We start from the raw sequence: 21903 nt of genomic DNA on the forward strand, positions 1-21903 counted from the left end.
CTAATTCTGGAGCTAAAAGACCTAAAATGAAGATACCTCAGACTACCATGTATAAGAGAACATTATAATGATTCAAAGTATACTTATCATATTATGCAAAATTCCAGTCTTTGAAAAAAATGCTCCCAACAAAAAGTTGAAAGCAGTAATATAAATTAAAATGCAAAGTTGGATATAGGCTAATAAAATTAAAAAGGATATAAATAAAATAATAATAATAAATTAATAGTAGATAAAAACTTATATATATATATATATATATATATATCTCACATTCCCCTTGCACATGTTGCACATGATAGATTATTTATTGCTTTTTTTGCATTGTTAAAAACAGTATTGCTCAGGCTCTATTGTCCATCTGACAAGTCCACCCCATACTTAAACCCAACCAAATACATTACTCTTAAAAAAGAGAAAAAAAATCTGCCCCATATAAATTGCACAAGCCATGGCAGTAAAAAGCTATATTTATACTGTAGATATTCATCATAATATCAATTTATACATAAAAAAAAAAAAAAAAAAAAACTAGTCATCTTCACCAGTCAAAGCCACAAGCATCATAATTCATTGAGGAATCTCTATGAACGCCATTGAAGGACTGCGTGGACCAGAAATCCTCAACACTCAAATATGTCCCACCAAGATTGCTTTCACTGTATGCAGGAAAGAAAGGTTCTTGTGGATTGGCATTTGGATAAATGGGATGGCTTGGCTGTGCTCCCATGGCTTCCTCAAGGCCAACTCTTAAGCCTGTATTGTTATAAGAGCTACCTTCATCATTTGTTATTGGGCTGCTGGAACAACCGACTGATTCGCCATCTTTAACCTTCTTCTGGATTCTAGTCCTCCAATAGTTTTTTATCTCATTGTCAGTTCTTCCTGGGAGTTGCCTTGCGATTTTGGACCACCTTGTCACAAAAATTAAAAAAAAAATTGGTTTTTAATTAACTAGAATGATTTGTTAAAGATGCATATAGGTGTTGGGTTAAGTGGGAGGAATGATTAGATGAGTGTGGCTAGCTCTTGAATGTTATCTTATGATCCGTATCTTAGATGATGTTTCGTAGCAAGTTTTGCGTAAAGATTTAATAGAAATCCCATCAAACACAAAAGATAGGTTAGAAAAATCAAACGCTCCTTTAAATGTAGTTTCCTCTCGTTTCTTCTGTCTATTTTACGATGTAAATTTGGATTTACTAGATCCAGTTATTTGATGCAAGAATTTAAGATATTTAGCTTAGGATGAAAAATACTTCGAAGGGATTTATGCAAAACATGTGACATTGATTTAAGTGGATTTAATATTAATTGAACCAAACATTATTTTGAATTTAACAACATCTAGATTTGATAAATATGGATTTACTGGATTCATTAATCCTATTTAACTTAAATCCTAGTTCCGGCCAAACACCTTCTTAGTTTGCATTAACTTTTTATCATTCTATAAAGTTTTGATAGTACAAATTTATGATTTAAGCTTAGTTCTAAGATGTACTTACAAAATAACATTGAAAGAGACACTAAAGATGTTACACACCTTGGTCTATTGCAAACTAAAAGCAAAGCTCAATCATTCTAGGAAATGACAAAGCATTAAGATGGCACCTATCGTGAAGATGAAGGAATTTCCTTAAATAGTTTTCTTGCTAAATAATTCTTTTGCTCACAAAAAATCATTGCCAAAAATGTAAGTAGCAGCGAAATAAATATATAAGGGTTCGTTTTTCATTAATAGGACCCGCGACAATTGCCAAAGCCATGTTCATTAGTTTATAGAAAATATCTTCGTAGGGAGAAAATATTACATATGTTATACATACTTACTTACGATAGATCAGATACTGTGTATTTCAATTTTCATGAATCCAGTCATCGTCCGCACATACTTATAACATATGTAATATTTTTTTCATCATAGACATGCACTTCAACGAGCGAGCGAGTATATATTCAATTCTCCCTTTCAATTGTTTGTTCGAGAATATATTTCACGACATGATGATTAATGTGAGTGCTATCTTTTAACGGGACCAATATGATCACATCAATAGTTCTTTCCACTTTGCTTTGGAATTCTCTCCAACGTGTAGAATTACAAGCCACAGGTGACATAGCGATTTTAGTTCTATCTTTTTATGAAAATGGCCATTAAAATTGAGATTTTTCGTTCATATTTATGCCTTGTAATTAAATCTAAATATCAGAAACTATTTGATTGTGACACCTTACGGCTATCTGTAATAATGCAATGGCCATGAATATATCAGAAATTGTTTTCCGTCTCACTTTCAAGAAAAACATCTTACATATAGAGTCTCTGGATGGATGCACTCTGTGTCCGGACTACAATAGCACAACACCACGTGTATTTCAGTGGGTCCTCCTTTTAAAAAATTATAAATTTATGAGTCAAAATTCTATGATTTTCTAAATTTTATGCACTTGATTTAATTTTATTGGAATAGTTTATTAAAATAATTAATGATATGGATCATAATTTATATGAAAAAAGATTAATATAACTCAAAACTTTTAATAAGGATCACAAATCATAGTATATATGCTTTATATAAAAGGAAAATGATTCCCTTTTGTTTTTTGGCAAGGCGAATTATTGTCATGCATACAACGGTTTTGTAATTGTGAGTTGTCTAATTATTAAACGTGACAGTTTGTAATTTTATAAAAATAAATATTTGTTATTTTCTTATTACTATATAATTTGTTCTTTCAAATTTGGATTTATTTTAAAGGATAATTAAATTCTGGCCTATAAAACATACATTAATACTTGTGTCAATGTTCCTCACTCTTTAATCTTTCCTCGTCATGAATTCGAGAAAATATTGTGTCTGAACATCCGTATGTCAGGACGATAGTATGGATTCAACCACGTCACCATGCACAATAGCATGTGTTCCTCACTCTTTAATCTTTCCTCGTCATGAATTTGAGAAAATATTGTGTCTGAACATCCGTATGTGAGGACGATAATATGGATTCAACCACGTCACCATGCACAATAGCATGGTTGAGTCTACATGGGACTATGATGTCAAAAGCTAATTAATCAAACGTATAAAAAAAGCTCACCTGTTTCCCCACCTTGAATGAAGATCCATGATCAGCAACTGCTCCTCAGGTGTGATGTTCCCGCGGCGCACGTCTGGCCGGAGATAGTTCAGCCACCGAAGCCGGCAGCTCTTTCCAGTTCTCTTAAGACCTTATCAAATATACACATGATATCAACCAAAAGGAAAATTTATATATGTATTAGATAGAAACATAACATGTATCATGCATATATACATGCATGTAATGAATATGTACCTGCAGATCGAGCAAGATTGTTCCACACCCCCTCACCATGAATGGCTATGTAGTTGATGAGTATGAGGTCCTCCTCCATTGTCCATGGTCCCTTCCTCACTATCTCGGCCTCCTCATTGTTGTTGACACTCTTATCTACGCTGTTGGGTTCTTCTACATCCCCCATCATGGTGGAGAGAGAGAGAGAGAGAGAGAGTAGAGAAGGTGCATGGGAGGCTTGAGGTTGTTGAGAGATTTATAGAAAAGATAAGCACGGGTTTTGCTTTTAAATATCTTCATTAGTCTTTAAGAAAGTTTTAATTAAAGGAGATTAAAGTGAAGAGGTACGATCCTAATTGCTAAGAAAAGTAATCTAATTAGTTGATAGTTGATTTTCTTACCACATAATTCCTATGTTTATTTACATATCTAGCACCTAAAGTCTTATATTTACACTTATACCAATTTGAAGTCGTAACATATGCATCAAAAGTGTTCCACATTTGAAAAAGTAAGTAATAGTGATATTCTTAATGTATTATCAAAGATTTAAGTGGTAAGCATCATGTAAATATGAAAATTTAGGTGTTAGATATATAAATACATAAGAAAATACCCCCATTCATTTTAAGATTGAAAGGATATTTTCATAACCAAGTTGAGAATATAAAATAATGGCAATTTTACACCCAACAAAAAGGAAAAAAATGAAAAATTAAAACCGAAGGCTAATATCAAAAGTTAAAACTAGACATAAACAAATGAAAAATTAAAACTAGACATAAACAAATAAGTTTTTCATGGACTGGCCATCTGAAAGGCGTAGAAAAATGCCCAGCCCGAGCTTTGTCTCTCATCTTTTTCTTTTTCTTTTTTTGACTATCGTTCTATTTCTTTATGTAATACATTTTATAAATTTATTGTTATTTTATTGGCTGAAAACTTAAATGATTCTTTCTAAGATCAGTCATCCTGTCTAAGCTACTTTTATTAGTTATCATGATATTACTGATAATATTATTTTAACAAATCAGCTTTTCTATGAATTTAATTCTAGTAATAACGCCAAAATAATTTTTGCTAAAATTGATATCATTAAAACTTTTGATAAGGTTAATAGGATTTTTTTGTATAAAAGATTACAAGGGTTTGGTATTCCCAATATTTTCATTAACAGGATTGTTGTTTATACTTGTGATGCTAATTTCTTTATTATTATTAATAGTGAATTAAAAGATTATTTCTCTTCTTCTTTGGGGTTAAGACAATGTTTCCTTTTTTCCTCTTGCTTATTTGTTATCTTCATGGATTCTTTCTGTTATGTTTTATAATCATTTGTCTAGAAATAACTATGTTGATACTATAGATCATTTAATTTATGCTGATAATTTTTTTCTTGTAAGGCTTATCATCATCATGTTTAATTTCTAATACTCCAATAATTTTAGTAAAGCTTCCTGTCTTTATATAAATATTTCTAAATATGTCATTGCTTTCTTTAAAACTGTTGATAGTAATCTTCATTTGCACATTTGTAATTTATGTGGCTTTTCTATCAAACATTTACCGTGGGATTACCATGGTGTTACCATAAAACCTTCTAAGTTGGTCATTGTTGATTGTCATAAATTTATTGATATAATTTATTTTTGGCATGCTGGTTGGAAGAAAAAACTTTTATCTGTTGGCAGTAGATTTCAACTTATTAAATCCATTATTTGGAGTTATTTATATTATTAATTTTGTTCTACTTTATTATCAAAAGATTTGAGGAAGAATATTTGTACTTTAATCTCCAAATTATTACTTAATAACAATGATTCTAAGATGTTCCATATAATTTCTTAGAATAAAATTATGTTATCTAAGCAAGTTGGTGATTTAGGTCTTCCCTTTCCCGACTAAAAATATTATGTGTAAAATAAAAATTATTTAAAAATTTTATAATCTTATTCTTATTTGAGAGAATGGTTATTCAATCATTATTGCTTTATTTAGAGAAACACTCATTATATATCTACTCTTTTTTGATAGATCTTATCAGAATTACAAAAAAGTTTAGAGGTTTCTTAAGTTTCAACGTTATTAATAATTGCCACATATTTTTTTATGTTAATCCTTGGTTTAATGAGATTTCTCTTAATGATTAGTTTGGGGATTCTATTTTTATTTTGTTTAATTTTCTCCTAAATATGAAACTTAAGGATATTATTCATAATGATCATTGGAATTTTTTATCAAAATCATAATGCTCATGAATTTTGCATTGAAGATTTAAGTAAGATTCCTATAACCAATTACCTTATTTTTGGAATAATGATTATATATATTCTCATAATTTTGTTTATATTGTTCTTTGGCTCATGAATTTTGCATTGAAGATTTTAAGTAAGATTTCTATAACCAATTACCTTATTTTTGGAATAATGATTTTATATATTCTCATAATTTTGTTTATATTGTTCTTTGTTTCTTATTCTTCTATTAATTGGTATAATCTGCTTGGTTTAAGGTTTTTCTTATAGAAAATATGCTCTTCCTATAAGGAATGTGATTATTAAAGGGCTCAAAACTTGTGATATTCTCTCATTAAGAGGGATGCATGTTAATTTCACTTGTGTTTTATGTTCGAATGAACTTGAAACACATGATCATCTTTTTTTTCAATATCATTTTTCTCACTTGCTTCTTACAAGATGTTTATCTGATGGTAGTTTTTTTTACTGCTTATAGTAATATTATTCAAGTTCTGTATCATTCTAAAAGTTTGACTTGCAAAATTTGTAAGCTTTTTAAATTTTGGTTTTACAAGTAAATGCTTATGTTATTTGGTATGAGAGAAATACTAAAATTTTAGAAATAATCATACTTATATTGATTACAATATTCGATATATTTGTTGGTTGATCAATTTTAAGAGAAAAAAAGTAGAATTTTAAAAATTAAATTTTTTATTCTCTGAGGCATCTCTACAAATTTTAATTTTTAATTTTTTTTATGTGGATTGATCTTTTGAGTTCTTGTGGAATGTGGGTTATTGTGTTTTTTTTTCCTTGGTTTGGTTTTTAGTTGTGAGTGTTTGGCTCTGTTGGATTTTACTGTGGTTTTCTTAATCCTGGGTTCTTTTTTTCTCTTTCTGCCTGCTCTGCTATTTTGGTTTTCTTTTTGGTTGTCTATGTTGGGGATTTGTTATTTCTTCTTCTTTTATATTTTTTTCATATATTTCATTGATAAGCAAGTTACTACTCTTGGTTCTTTACTTTATTTTGGTTCTTGTTATGATGTACCCAATCCAGATTTTGAGTATTAAACGTTCTTTTGGAAATATATCCTAATTTTCTCTTATATAATGTTTGCTTCATGAAACTTGAAGGGAAATTTTTTCATCGGTTTAATGAAGCTTAAACTTATATTTGAGATTTGATTTGACTTTTCTCTCATTTTAAGGGTGACTTTTGTGTTTAAGATCTAACCATGAGTATAAAACTTGTTGTTTCTTTGATTGCTTTAAGAATATATTATTCGAGAGATTTGTTTTTCATCGTACTAAGAGTTTACTTTCATTGAATTGGTTGAGTCTTACGGTTATGGATTTGGGGTTCTTTTTTTATTATTATTATTTGTTTTGATTTGGTTGGTTTGTTGTTTTTGATTTCTACTATTTCCCAATTTCCTTTCCTTCTTTTATTTGCCTTGATTCTTTAATTTTTCTTATTATTTGGTTTTTCCCCTTACATATCACATCAAAAATATCACTTCTTAAGCTTTAAAAAGTGAAATGTATCTCTTCATGCTTACTTGAAGTGGCACATACGTAAAGCTTAAAATTTAGGAGTAAGATATGTAAATACAAACGAACTAAGTGACATGTATGTAAATCTTCCTTAATAAACATTTTATGAGGTTAATCATCATTATATAAACTTATTTATAATTATCTTTTAATAAATTTAAAAAATTTTTTTGTGTTTGGCAGGGTTTAAATTAAATTAATGCTTAAATCTATTAATAGAATGTTACCAAATACCGCCCAAGAACAGTCCTAAATAAAAGAGACTAAATGATGCAAGATTGTTTTTGGGTGGTCCAACAAGCGACCGTACTAGTGATTGGAACCATAACTGTAGGGTTGCTTGCTCAGGGAGTGTTCCTACTTTATCTAGAAGTGCGATCTGCCTAACTGGTGTCATCCAGTTACTGACTCCGCTTAAACCATCTTAAGGATTTGGCAACAAACAATGGCGAATGCGAATGTTGCCGAGGAGGTTAATTATATGTCTTTTGGAGCAGAGCATTAGGAGACTAGATGTTGAATGGTAAGCTGTAAAATGTGTGAATTGAACTTGTGATTTAAGCAAAATAATTTTCTCAACCATTGAGTCCGCAGCTCAGTGGTTAGAGTGTGCTGTTTTTTCAATGTTGCAAATTGGAGCCACACCTTTTATGAGTTATATACATCATTATGAAAAAATCTAAAATTTTGTTGCGGTTAGTCATGGGGCTTAGTGGTTTAGAGGTCTTCTTCCCTGCAACATGCCTTTTGCTAGAGCAAATCCGAGTACTGGAGCATTATAGAAAGATATGTGGCTCAGCCGTTGGGTGAATGATGCAAAAAAATCCATTGGCTAAAGCTGAAGAAGTATACAATAGAACTAAACTAAGGAAACATTTGATGAGGATAATAATGAGGTGGGTCATGAGTATCATTGGACGGGAGCCAGAAGATATTACTAGCTTATGGGCATCATTATCGATTGACATTAGGGGTGCACAATAATTGGTTTAAACTAGAGAATTGAACTGAACAAAGCGTATTTGATTGACTTGGTTGGGTTGATGAAATCACATTTTCAATTTTTATTTCAACTCGAGGGTTATTGGATTTCGGTTATTGGTTTAATATGAAAAATACAAAAGTATGACCTAAAAACTAAATTATGCTACGATTAAACTAAATTCATCAATCAATTTGTTTAATAAATTCGTTAATGATCAAATTGAATTGACCAAATGCACTCATTTTCATTAGGACAAAATTTGGTTAAACTAAAATTTGTATGAATAAATTGAATTATATTTCTATTCAATTTGGTTCAATTTTATTCTTATACAGTCTGTTCGATTTTATTAGTTATTTATTTTGATTTTGATTGGTTTGATAAAATTTTTAACCGATTGGGCCGAATCAACAGTTTGCACAACTTTTGTTGACATAATGAAAAAGAATGCTTCTTAAAATAATTTTTAATCATAGCATGTCATAACTATGACGCGTGAAGTAAGATTATTTTCTCTAACTTTTCTTGTACAATAATAGCCAACTTTAGAATTGCACCATCACAAAATTGCAATAAATCAACCGTCATCTCGTCGATTGTAAGAAAAAAAATCCAAATTTTGAGTTTCAATGTTAGGAAAATTTGGGGAAGCCAAGAATAATTAGTTTCCAAGTTGAAAAAAAAAATCCAAAATAAATTTGGACATAGTATAATAGGAGGATGTTAACAAACTATGAAATAGGCATGATTAAATTACATAATTTGCCCAGGTGTCAAGTCATAGTTGAATGATCTTTGGGTCATTGGATCTCTCTTTTCGAGAGCTTAACCTGAATATAAGCATGCCAAATTCATGTTCATTTAGGTCTTAATTTCAATAATTTTATAGTAAAACTGAGCATCTCGAGAAGATGAATTTAATGAAGTTTAGAATGATCCAATATGAATCTACATAAACTAGATCAAACATTTGAAGTGTTGTTGAATGCTTTGGTGCATCAATTAGAAGGCAAAATAATCTTAAAGTTTAGCGCCTCTATATTCAAATTGAGTGTATTGGCGGGAGAAATCTAATGAGCTCAAGATCATTCAATTCCAGTGTCATTATAACACTTAAATGTTGCAAAAACGACGTGTGATCAATGGAATCAATGGGGAACGCCTATTGGAGTGTTTTGGGAGATTGCCCAAATTTTCAAAATGACTTTCTCAAAAACTATAAATAGATCCTCATTCTTCACATGAATAGGGGGGAGAAGAGAAGAGAGTGAGTTGACTACTAAAACTTAACTCTTAAAGCTTAGATGATTGTTGCTAGTCACCCGAGTTCATCACCAACCACCAAAAGTCATCATCAGCCACCATAGATCATTATTGATCATCAACTATTATCGACCAACACCAATAATTGATATAGCACACTACGACCATTATAACCACCCACTATAACTTTTGAAGCCAACTATTGCTAGTACAGCCACCAACTACAGTTCTTATAACCCAATTATGGATGTTGTAACTAGAATACAATTACAACATTGTGATCTTCTGTTTTTCTATCTCATTTTCCTTAACTTAGAAGAAAAGTGGACATTTATACTACTAATTACACAGCTGATTATTTTAGTTAGGTTACGCCCCTTGTTTTATTCCCTTTGCAGAGTTTTTCAAAGAACAACAACACTTTTACACAAATCAGACTTACTTCCCCATCCCAAGGGAGAAAAATAAAGATTACTCACTACTCATTGCTTGGACACACCAATACATTCATTTGATTAAATGAGAAATCAAAATGCAGGAGTATTGAAAATAATATATTACAAAAATTACAGAAAGAACTTATCTCTCTCTTCTTCACAATTAAGAACAGATGGAAATATAAGCACTTGTCTCTCAAAGTCTCTCACTCCATAAGCTTTTTTTACTGTCAAGGCAGAAGAAAAACAGAACTAAAGCAAAGTAGCTTTTCCAACTTTGTCTCCCTTCTTTTTCATATATGCCTCAATATTCTTCCCATGATCCCATGATCTCAAAGTCTGAACTGCTCTAAGTGCTAATTTCAATTTTGGGCATCTAGGCGCTCAAAGGCTGGCGCGGCCAAGCTCCTTGTTTGGATTGCATAACTTGAGCTTAAGCACCCACTTTCACGACGCCTAAGCGCCCATTGTCGCGGCACCTAAGAGCCCATATGATGGTGCCTTGGATCCATGCTTTCGGATTTGCGGCTTGGTTTTGACACCTAGATGCCAATGGCCATGTGCATAAGCACACAATAACCAAATTTTGCTCCAATCTCCAATTCGTTCCAATTTGATTCATAATTGTCCACTCCTTGCTGCAACCTACAAAATCAACAAAAATCCTTCCTCAAAGTGCAATTGTATCATAAAAAATATATAAATACAAACAACATTAATTGCCAAATTGTCAACATATCCCTTGACTATTATTGTTCCAATTTAAATTGGGATGATTCTTCTAACCAAGGTTATAAGTATTGGAATAAGGGTTATTATACCTATTTTGAATGGCTTTCAGGATCTCGAGAGGCAAAGCCTAGGATCCACCAGTTATCCATATGAATTTTCCTCTTTGATTGATGGTCCTCGTGACTGATTCAAGCCTAGTTGGTCTAACTTTCTAGACATAGCAGCCACCTGAGAAGTCAAAATATAAAGAACATCTGTGTTCTAAAAGTCGACTACCTTCCTATGGTTGGTTCTATCACAATGCCATTGAAAATTATTAGTCATCATCTCGTCAATCAAAGAATAGACTTTATTGATGGGTCTAAATATAAGAGAACCACCTGTGGCAGCATCTAAAGAGATCTTACTAACCCATTATAAATGTCTGAATTATCAACTAGTTTAGCAAAGCATGGTGGGGGGCACTTTTTAAGGAGTTCCTTGAATCTTTTACAGGCTTCATAGATAGATTCACCTTCATATGGCAAAAAGAGGTTATGTTGTTTCTAAGTTTGGTCATTTTCAAAGGTGGAAGCACTTTGCTAAGAATTTATGGGTCATGTCATTCCATGTCTTGAGTGATCCAGGAGCTAAGGAGTTTAGCCATATTTTGACTTTATCCCTCAAGAAGAAAGGGAAAAGCCTGAGCCTCATGACTTTGTTGGAGACTCCGTTGTAGTGAAATATAGCGTAAAGTTCTAAAAAGCTCACTAGCTATAGGTTAGGATCTTCAAAAATGTCCACCCAAACTGATTATTCCACACCATTTGAATGATAGCAGGCTTCATTTCAAAGGTATTTACGTCTACAACGGGAGTATGAATATTTAGATGTATTTCATTTACCGTAGGGTTGGTATAGTCTCTCAAAGGTCTAAGCATGTCGTGTTGTTCATGGGTCTCTTGTTTATTTTGAGTATTATTTGCCATTTATGCTAAAAGTTGTTGAAGTCTTTTTTGTTTTCTAATTTTTTTTAACATTTCTCTCAAGCTAAGAGTCGTAGGGTTTGAGTCCTGAAGGTATTTAGCTACACATACACTAACCAGGTTCAACTAGGAAGGTAAGCTGAAGTTAAAGAGAACAATATAAACAATAAAAACAAGCACTCACTATATAGACTCTTAACAACTAGACTACGCGATCAAACAAGTAAACACCATGTATTATGCAAAAATTAAAAGTAAGGAACAATACAAGTTCACAATCAAACAAATTTAAAATCAGGATGTTTTTGGATTTTGTAAGCAAAGACAATAAATTAAAAGAACAAGAGGCAATGAACACTACAATTTACAAATCTATAACTTAAAAATTTCAACTAAAATTTTACTAATTCAAATTCACAGTCATTCCCCGACAATAGTGTCAAAAAATTAACACGCACAAAGTGCTGCGAAACACAGACGACTCACACAAGTATATGCGGTGTATCAGTAGTACTAAGGTTTGAGTCTAGTTATCAATTCCATAGGGAACGAGATGAATTCTTAGAAAAGTTCTAGCCTACAATTTCCAGCCTAATCCAGAAGAGTTTAATGCGCTTGTTCAATTTATAAACCTATTCAAAAGCTATGAAAAACTAATCCATCCTAACAAACAAAAAGATTCTTTTACCAAATCAAAGGTTGAGAGTTTCCCTCTTTAATTGATCAAGAGATGAATATGACTAAGAATTAGATTAAAAAATTTAGTATCAATTAGGAGTAATTTCTTCCTTATCCCCTTCCGATGGAGTAAAGAAAATTAGCAAACTTAACTTCAGTTCCTTAAATCTCTTAGACTGCTCACAAGAAGATGCCCCCTAGAAAACTACATGAATCCAATGACAATATCCCTATTCAAATGAATTCATGTTGTTAATTATTTTGTTTCATAAAGAATCCTTCCGGATGTCAATGTTCATAAAAAATTTTAACAATCAACTGGCCAAGATTGAAACTAAATTCAGTTCTCAATTTAACAAACACTTTTAAACTCAAATTAAAGCCCAAACAATCTCAAATCCCTTGTCATACTTAATATCCATCTCAATTAAAGAGAGAAACAAGAAGACTGATCACTATTTATGACAAATCTCAAAAAAATAAACTTAGTTTTATACATAAACATCAAAACCAAAGTTTTTACACCGAAAATTAGAAGAAAGAACAAGGTAATCATACTTGTCTCCTCCACAATTAAGAAGCTAGATGATTTCTCTAACAACAAACAATCCACACTCTCAATCCTCACAATTTCTCTTCTAATCTCTTTGCTAATGCTTTGGCCTTCTCCTCTAATTCTCCTCTCGAGAATGACAGAAGAAAAAAATGGTGAAAAGCCACTCCAAATTTGTTTTCAAAGCTTTTATATTTCCTCCCCTTCCTAAAGTCTGAACTACTCCAACTGCCAATTTCAGTTTCGGGAGCCTATGCACCAAACTCTCAGTTTGAAAACATGGTCTGACGCCTAAGGGCCAATATTGTGGTGCTTAGGCGCCACTTGAAAAATTTTCATCACAAGACCAGTGTCATGGTGCGGCTATCATAGTGCCTAGGCACCCATAGTAGCGCTTAGGCGCCCAGTGCACAACACTAACTTTCTGTCTTCTCGGGATTTTTGCTCAATTTAAGAGGGTTCTGGCATCTAAGCGCCAGTAGCCAGCGCCTATGTCCCGATGGCCCAAATTTTCCTCCACTCTCCAATTCGATTCCTGTTCATCCTCTTTCTTGTTACAACCTGCAAAAACAACAAAATACCTTCCAAAAAGTTGGTGTTGGAAGGACAATAGTTGCGTTGGTGGACGTTAGCCAATTTTGGAATACAACTAAAATTGGCTTAGATTTGAGCTTTAAATTTTTCATAATTTTACTTAGAATTTTTTTTCATTAAACAAAATATCTATACTCTATACTTCTAAAATGTTTGCACCTGAAATACTTTGCAGCTTTAAACTAAACAACCCCAAAGTAGTATTGGATGTAGTTGATATATATATTCATAAACATTGGAAAGTATATGAAATTATCATAGGATGGTAAGATTGAGATCCACAAATTTAAAAAATAAATTTAAGTTCTAAAGAAGATGCAATAATAGAGGGAGAGAATGAAAAATTATCTTCATTGCATTTCCAAGCATTGCAATGGGATATTGGCAATGATATATTTTAATTGAACTGCATGATAATTGATAGGAGTCACACAACGAACAATTCCCAACTTTACCAGGACATATGATAAATTATAAACTAAATCACATCGCGGAATAACGTGATCGCTCAAATTAAGTAAAAAACCGAAACAAAAATTAAAACTGAAGCACAATCAAAACAATCAGGAAAACACATGAAAATTTACGTGAAAAACCCCGAAAAAGAGAAAAAATCACAGAGTAGTCACACTGCTAGAAATTTTCACTGCAAAATTCAGAAGGTTTTACAAAAAATTTACACAAGTTTTCTCTTCAAACAAAAAAAAACTTACAGGACTCACTCCACAATCTTCCCTCTCCGATCCAACGCAAAAATTATGTCGAATCACAGAAATTCACCTATTTGACACCCCTCACCTTCACTGGAATGCTCATTGAAGAATACCAAAGGAAGATACACTAAATGCTTCCTTACGCCGCTCAAAATCGGGATTACCAACCACTCCTGGCAGATAGGCGCCCGAACTTTGTGCCTATGCTTCATGCTCTTGGGAAACAAGCGTTGGCTTTTCTATTCGAGTAGCACCCAAGTGGGAGCTTAAGCGCCCACAACTCGGCGCATAGGCTGCAGGTGCTCCGTCCTGCTGCTCACCAAATCATTCTTCACTCATAATAATAATATGTTCGGCAACTAATATTAATGAACGACCTAATCTATGATGCCCCAAGGATTAAATAATTTTGAAACTGAAAAAAAGTAACAAGTGAAGGCAGCTAGAGGGAAGCATATATAAGGGTCGGGAGAGCCACATCTTACACATATTATTTGGCTACTAAGTTGCAAAGGTTGTATGGTGGTGGTTTGGCGGCTTGTGATGTGTCGGGCGGCGATGCATGAACATGAAAAAGGTGAGAGAACATAAAAAGAAAGAAGATGAGGGGCTTAATCAAGGCTTCAAAATAATTTTGACGGCCTTTAATAATAATGACCATTTAATTAAGATATTATGAACAAATAGAAGTGCAAGTACAACAACAACAACAAAGTCTTAATCCTAGTACGTGGGGTCGGCTACATGAATCTTTTTTTTCCGTTGTGTCCTTCAGTGTCATATTTTCATTTAGTTCTAATAAATTAAGATCATTTTTTATACAATGAGCTCAAGTCTTCCTAGTTATACCTCTGTCTTTCTTAACATAAGTCGAATCTAAAATATCTACTCTCCTAATCGGATCATCAGATGACCGACATTTAATGTGACCAAACCATCTAAGATGACTCTCTAATTTTGTTCGTCATTGGAGCTACACCAACCCTATCACGGATATATTCATTTTGCATTTTGTCTCCAAGTGTAAAGCCACTCATCCACCTAATCATTCTCAGCTAGGCAACACTTGGTAAAATAGAAGTGCAAGTACAAAACAAAAAAGAAAAAAGAGATGTTGCAATTTCTACAATAGTCCAAAAACTCCAATAACAAACTAAATAAATACATAGAAGATTGAAGAAAGAAATTAACTAATTACAATAATAATACATTTATTCCGATACACGACTACCATGACAATTCTTAATTTAAGCAAAGAGAAGACATGATATTGTGCAACAAAACAAATACAAAGGATATTAAAATAGAAAATTAACTAATTATTTAACTAATTTCAATAATGATACACTTATTTCGTTTCACCACTGCCATGACAATTCCTAGCTAAAGCAAAGAGAAGAAATAATATGAGGCGTCATTCTTAACAAATCATTTGATAATCAATGAGAGTTTAGTATAATCTGCAGGCCTAGGTGATAGATTGCCAAGACAAACCTGTATAGTTTGGTTGCACTCAACAGCTACTCTGGATTACCGCCATTGATCTTTAATGTCAAAACACCAAGGCATATTAGCAAATAAAAGATTGCAGCTACTTCTATCTAAGCTTTCTTCTACTTCTACAGCGCCATCTCTCTTTGATGTCAATAAAACCATTTACTGCAAATCCAATTTTCTCATCAGAATCTGCCCCAAGTCTTTGCCTTTGCTGCCATCTCTCTTTGATGTCAGTAGAGCCATTTACTGCAAATCCTGTTTTCTTATCAGAAACTGCCTCAAGGCCTTGACTTGGAACTGAATTCATGGCTGCTCCTACCCTTAATCTGCTAGCCTCGGCGAATAGGTCATGTATCAGCATTTCTGTTGTTCGTTCTGTGACACCTCTCAGATACCATGAGATTGGTGGCGGTGGAACTAGGGCTGGTTGGATCAACTGATCTAAGCTGACCATAGATCCAACTCTCCCCTTGCCTCCACTGCAGGCGTCATACTCAGCCCAAGATTTAGGCTCACGAGGAGAGCAGAGTTCCTGATCAAGAAACAATGGTTCTACTTTCCAAATGCCTTCAAACCGTCTCATAAAGCCTGATTTACCTAGCTTAAATTTGACCTGCATTGATAAATAAACATTGCGGAATAAGCCATTAAGTATGATAACTGATGAATAACAAGTGGATTGAATTCCATATTGCAATTGTTAAAGAAGAATGCGATAAGAATGCAGCTTAAGCTTACAGTATGATCTCTCCGGTTCTGATCTACCATGACTTGAATCGACATAGTTCCAGACCACCAGAGAAATCTCCAAATTACTGCCTGTTCCACCTCCACCACCTGCCTTAGACCCTCATCAACCAAAACCCTTCTGGATATAACTTCCTGTCAGAGATGGAATGTGTCATCTAAAATCTGTAAACAATTCAAAAAAGTACACCTTATTATAGAAAAATTTACATACCTTGCACACAATTCTTATGTATTTAATTATCACACACACAAACTTTCATATTTACATACATAGCATTTTGGTGCTTTAAACCTTATGCGTGAAAAGATGAATTTCTTTTTTAAATAGTAATAGTGTTATTTTTATGTGATATTAGAGATTTGAGTGCTATGTGTGTAAATATAAAAGCTTTGGTGTGAGATATGTAAATACATAAGAATTGTGTGCCACCCATTAGCTCTTTGCATTGCAATGACTTCAGTAAGCTCCCTAAGCTAAAATACATATAAAATTTATCCGCAAAATAACAAGAATTGCACACCAATACTTCACAAGAGACAAGTGAACCAAGTCTAAGGGAAGACTAAAATCAGACTAGGAAGTTGAACCGCCACAAATTGGGTTAGAATCAGAACTCACAAATCAAGAGGTCATCTAAAATTACCGGAGTATGAAGTCACTCAACCCCGCCCCACCGCCTCCCCCCCTTCCCCTCAAAAATAAAAATAAAAATAAAATCGGCTCAACAGAACCATACCCTTATTATTCATCAATCAAACATGAACAATACAGATCCGACGGCAAAAATCAATTGGTGATATCTTGGGGAAGACAAACTAAAAGCACTCGCCCAAAGGACTTATTTTACGAATTCATTCATAACCTCCTACAGGCGATGCTTGACAAAGAAACTCACAATGATAAGGCAAATACTGGACCGTGGCAACCACAGCTTACCTCTGACTATTATTCCATATATGACCATCTTGTTGAAACATCTTGTGTTTTCAACCGTAGCTCTTACGCATAAATAATGTGTCAAGTGTCAGGCATGGGCATGCAAAACAAGACAAATAATTACATGTAATCCTACTGGGACGGCGTTTGGTAGGCCCCTATTAATAGGATTTATCGGTTGGATTTACTAAATCCAGCCAAACACAAAAAACCATAACTTCCTTTTCACATAATTTGATTTGCATGGCTGTCAAAATGTCTGGAAGAGGTAGTTCCTCTTCGTACAACAAAAAAAGTTTCGTGAGCTCAAATGCTCAACAATGTTTTTTGAGTTTTGTCGGGAAAAAGAAACTTATTCCGGAAAGAGCTTTTCAATTTCCTAGGGCGACATAGAAGTAGAGATCGTGCGTCGTGGGTGGCAGAATTTCACTTACATGTCTGAACCCGCCATAGTAGCTCTTATCCATGAATTCTAGGATGCTCCCCACGACCAACCTTACTGTGTGACCAAGGAGCGAGTCGTTCTGAATTTTCGCATTCAGAAGGGCATTTATGTTAATGCCGATGTTTTGATCCACGAGTCCATTGCAAATATAGCTAGTGGTTAGTCGATAGTAAGAGCCTAATTACGACCTTATGTGTGAAGGAGGGAGTTTATGAAGGAAATGATGAGAAGCTTCTGCACCCACAGAAGTCGATCAATAGACCATCTGTAGATGCATACGAGTCGATGTCTGCTGCTTTTCTTGAGCGAGGAGATAGCTCACCACGACGTTGACCTTTGGTGTCACGTGACTCCACCTTCGTTGACTTGATTAGAAACAAGAGAGAGAAGCTGACGCTCTAGGGAGACTTAATCAGAGAAATGAGAGAGCTCCGCAGCACCCGTGACACGATGACCTAGGAGCTTGACGACTTGCACTCTCAGCTTGCCTATTATGTTGGCTAACACCAATATAAGTTTATTCATAACTATTGCCAGTATTTCAAGAGCACTGAGGATTAAGACCTGCACCACCACCGCCACCGTTCACAATTTGAAGCCTGACCTGTGACACCATGGAGAAGAGTGACTGTGAGGAGTACATAGTGTTGTGATTGTTTTTGATGTTTTGTATTGTTGAGTGATTGTTTTTTCTGTATTTCTGATTTATTGATGCGATTGTGGACATGTTCTCTCTGATGTGTATGAAGATGCTCATGTGATGTACTGATGACATTGTGGACTAATTTTTTTTTCATTATTACATTTTTATGATTCATATCCAGATGCTCATGTGATGTACTGATGAGTGGACTAATTTTTTTTCATTATTACATTTTTATGATTCATATCCAGTATTATTTTATATTTTGTTGTTGCACTACTCACATGTAGTGAGTAGGGTGTGGAATTAGTTTGCGAAAGAAGACATTATCTCGTTAGTTGCCTACAGATAATTCTTTAACTTGTTGAGATTATATTTACTGCCTACTTTCATGCATCTTGGTCCATTAATTTTGGAAAATAAAAATTAAGTTGAGGAAATGTGAAATCTATTTAAAGTTAAGGATGAAAATGAATTTTATTAATTGTAGGCCTAAAATATTTTTCTCATACCTAAACATAGAAATTTTTGGATATTTAGAAAGGGGGACTTATGAGATTCAAAACTTCTCATTAAAAATGCTAAAGCCTTTATGTTTAATTTCAATGAGGGATTAAACTCAACTTGATTGAATTTATTTAGGAACTCAGACCCACGATAAGGGATGGTAAAGATTTGATTAAGATTGAGTTAAAATATATAAATAAAAAGGAAAAGAAAAAAGGTGGTTTAATGCTTAACCAGAAATAGTAATTTTCTTGCAGGTCTTCAATATATATGAATAAAATGGGGGGATATATACATATCTATTTAAAGAGTACATGGAAGGCCTGGAGAAGAAGCATGACGTTAAATGCTTTCAGATCTAACATTTTGATATTCTAGCCTCTTCCCTATGTCAAATGATTTACACAATTTTTTTTTTCAAAAAACTCAGAGAATTTATAAATGCATGAAAAGTTAAGAGAGTTTTAGTTGTATAAAAAATTAAGTGCTAAATCATTTTTGGTGAGGAAAAATGAAATCATAATCTTACCAATTTAAATAAGAAGGAATTCTTATGTTTAAATAGAAAATAAATCATGGTAGGTATACAATTGTATTGTTCAAGGAAATCCTAACTTGAAAGTGGAAATTATGGAACCTCAACAAGTTTTTCACTTCTCTTTTAATAAGACCAAGAATTGCATAAAAGAAAAAGGTACATTATTTCCTTAAAAATCTGAGCAAAGTAAAATGATTACTTGAAGACAAATAATTGGTAAAGTTTGGAAGGATTGACATACGTCAAATTTTCACTTTTTATTCTTTAATTCCAGCAATTTCCTACTTTAAATTTATGATTTTACACTTTTGGAAGGTTGAAATGATATTTTATAGGTTACAAGAGGACTAGTACGCAAATCAAAGCAAAACAAGGACTTTTAGGAAAAATCTGTTCGGCGTGACCAAGCTTGGATTTATCATGGCCAAGCCACTTATGCGGTGTGGTCATGCCAGTTTCGGGCGTGGTCACGCCCAATCTGCATAAAAGACATGCGCTTTAGAGAGAACAACATAGCCATGCCGAATTGTGGCGTGACCGCACCACCCTACCTGAGAGCTCATCATAATTACGCCACAGATCGGGCATGATCACGCTAGCATATATTTTCCAATTTGGAAATTGTTTAGTGCGGGATTCTGAGGATTTTTGGGAAGGAATTTGAAATCAAGCTATAAAAATAACATTTTTGAAGACATTAGGGAGCTTTTGGAGAGGAGAATTTAGGAGGCTAGGGTTAGAGAGAGATCTTCTCCTCCTCTCAGTTTTCTTCGTTCTGTTTTTATGAGAGTTTTTTTTTAGAGAAGAGTGCTACTTTTATAAGATAGAATATCAATAGGCTATAAGTTGTTTTTGGAGAGAACAGCGTAGCCACGCCGAATTGTGGCGTGACGGTGCCACCCAACCAGAGAGTGGGGCATAATTACGACGCAGATCGGGCGTGATCATGCTAGCATATATTTTCCAATTTGGAAATTGTTCTGTGCGGATTTCGATGGTTTTCGGGAAGGAATTTGAAATCAAGCTATAAAAATAACATTTTTGAAGACTTTAAGGATCTTTTGGAGAGGAAAATTTAGGAGGCTAGGGTTAAAGAGAGATGCTCTTCTTCTGTCAGTTTTCTTTGTTTTGTTTTTCTGAGAGGTCTTTTTTAGAGAAGAGTGTTGCTTTCGTAAGAGAGGAAATAAAGAGGTTGGAAGTTATTTTTAGTTCAATAAAAATGTTTCTTGCAGGTTTGATTTCTATGAAATTTCCATTATCTTTCTCTTGAGCCATGAGCAGCTAAATAACTTTCATGTCTCTGTGATTTATGGATGAATTTATTGGTTTAATTTCTGTTCTTTATTTCTCAAATACATTTTTCTATGCTTTTTATTGATAAACGTCGTCGGTTATCTTCTGTCCTTTATCTACTCATAAACTGGACAGTTAAGGTGTTAAATTCTATGGTGATCTACGACTTTGGCAAAAGTGTAGTGGAAATATCATGCTAACCACAAGATCTGAGTAAAATAGAAATATTTTATTCTGGATCTTGCAACCATTAGCAGAGATCTGAAATTTATTGCGGACATCATAAAGGCAAGCAAAAGCTATCTTTGTGGAATTTCAAATCTTCTTTGGACCTAGGCATTTGCTTAAAAAGAATACAATATCCCTAGTTGACAACAACCACATAAGAGAAATTTGTACAAAATCAAGCCAGGTGCCACACCTGAATCAAATGGGCATGATCCTCAATAATCTTGGAAAAACACCAAAGTAATTTGATCTGTTTTTTCTTCTATTTTGTTTTCTGCAGACTTTGATAGATTTAAGAATAAAATATCCCTAATTGATAACAACCATGTACGAGAAATTTGACGCAAAGCAAGCCAAGTGTTGCGCCTGAATCACAGAGGCACGATCTTCAATAATCTTAGAAAAATACAAGTAATTTGATCGGTTTTTCTTCTGTTTTCTTTTTTGCTGACTTCCATAGATTTAGAATTTTCCTTCAATTTTTTCTGAATCTCGTCGAACTAGGTTGGAATAGTTAGTAAACTATAGCTTTTACTTTTTCAAGTATGTTTCTTAACACAATTCCTCGTGGGAACGATACGTAGTACTCCTTTAAAACCGCTTACTACTTAGACACGTATACTTGCGTGGAGTGGCCACCCCTTTTACAACCCAAAACCTACAGGCAAGAGAGACTGTCAGGCCATAAAAAGAAAACGTATCACTCCATCTTTTTAGTGTTTCACAAAACATGAAAGCAACATTGCTTGCTATATATGTATATAAGAGGTGCCTTGGGGCTTCACAAATAAATTTGACAGCCACAACCAAAACAAAAACAACACTCACTGAGTATTTTTAGATGCAAGATATATGCATGCACAAGAATTTTGTGACGTGCAAGCAAATTCCCCTTTAGATGCAAGATGAAGCCCCAATGATAATCAAATATTTCAAACGACGAGAACCAAACCACCACAGAGAGCAAAATTGAGAAGCCCAAGGGCACTTCTTCAATTTCATGTATATATATATATATATATATATATACATAT

General features: G+C 33.5%; 2 protein-coding genes across 6 annotated transcripts in view; both read right to left on the minus strand.

The window, feature by feature from the left end:
* Positions 1–274: 274 nt before the first annotated feature.
* On the minus strand, positions 275–3562 carry LOC110027885 (myb-related protein 305-like). The gene is made up of 3 exons (XM_020729504.1): positions 3340–3562; positions 3103–3232; positions 275–914 (listed from the first exon to the last, which is right to left on the minus strand). The coding sequence occupies exons 1-3, from the start codon at positions 3506–3508 to the stop codon at positions 542–544; spliced, it is 672 nt and encodes a 223-aa protein (XP_020585163.1). The 5' UTR covers positions 3509–3562; the 3' UTR covers positions 275–541.
* Positions 3563–12814: 9252 nt separating this feature from the next.
* The window catches only part of LOC110027884, a 34335-nt gene continuing 25246 nt past the window's right edge, over positions 12815–21903 (minus strand). For 2 of the 5 annotated variants that reach the window (XM_020729502.1, XM_020729501.1), the window contains 2 exons: positions 16267–16410; positions 15343–16141 (listed from right to left, as the gene is read on the minus strand). In XM_020729502.1, coding sequence (XP_020585161.1) covers positions 15629–16141; positions 16267–16410 — 657 coding nt within the window. In that variant the 3' untranslated portion in view covers positions 15343–15628. Of the gene's footprint in view, positions 13306–14148; positions 14341–15342; positions 16142–16266; positions 16411–21903 lie in introns of those variants that run through there. The other 3 variants (XR_002294387.1, XR_002294386.1, XR_002294388.1) reach the window with 3 other exon arrangements.

Source organism: Phalaenopsis equestris, unplaced genomic scaffold (assembly GCF_001263595.1).
Source record: "Phalaenopsis equestris unplaced genomic scaffold, ASM126359v1 Scaffold000460, whole genome shotgun sequence".
Lineage (NCBI taxonomy): Eukaryota > Viridiplantae > Streptophyta > Magnoliopsida > Asparagales > Orchidaceae > Phalaenopsis > Phalaenopsis equestris.

What these genes read in the sequence shown, in the direction of transcription:
- LOC110027885 (XM_020729504.1), bottom strand. Translation starts at nt 3,508, where the DNA reads ATGATGGGGGATGTAGAAGAACCCAACAGCGTAGATAAGAGTGTCAAC. An exon ending in CAATCTTGCTCGATCTGCAG is followed by an intron (nt 3,233 to 3,339) that starts GTACATATTCAT and finishes ATATTTGATAAG; the next exon opens with GTCTTAAGAGAACTGGAAAG. An exon ending in CATTCAAGGTGGGGAAACAG is followed by an intron (nt 915 to 3,102) that starts GTGAGCTTTTTT and finishes TTTTGTGACAAG; the next exon opens with GTGGTCCAAAATCGCAAGGC.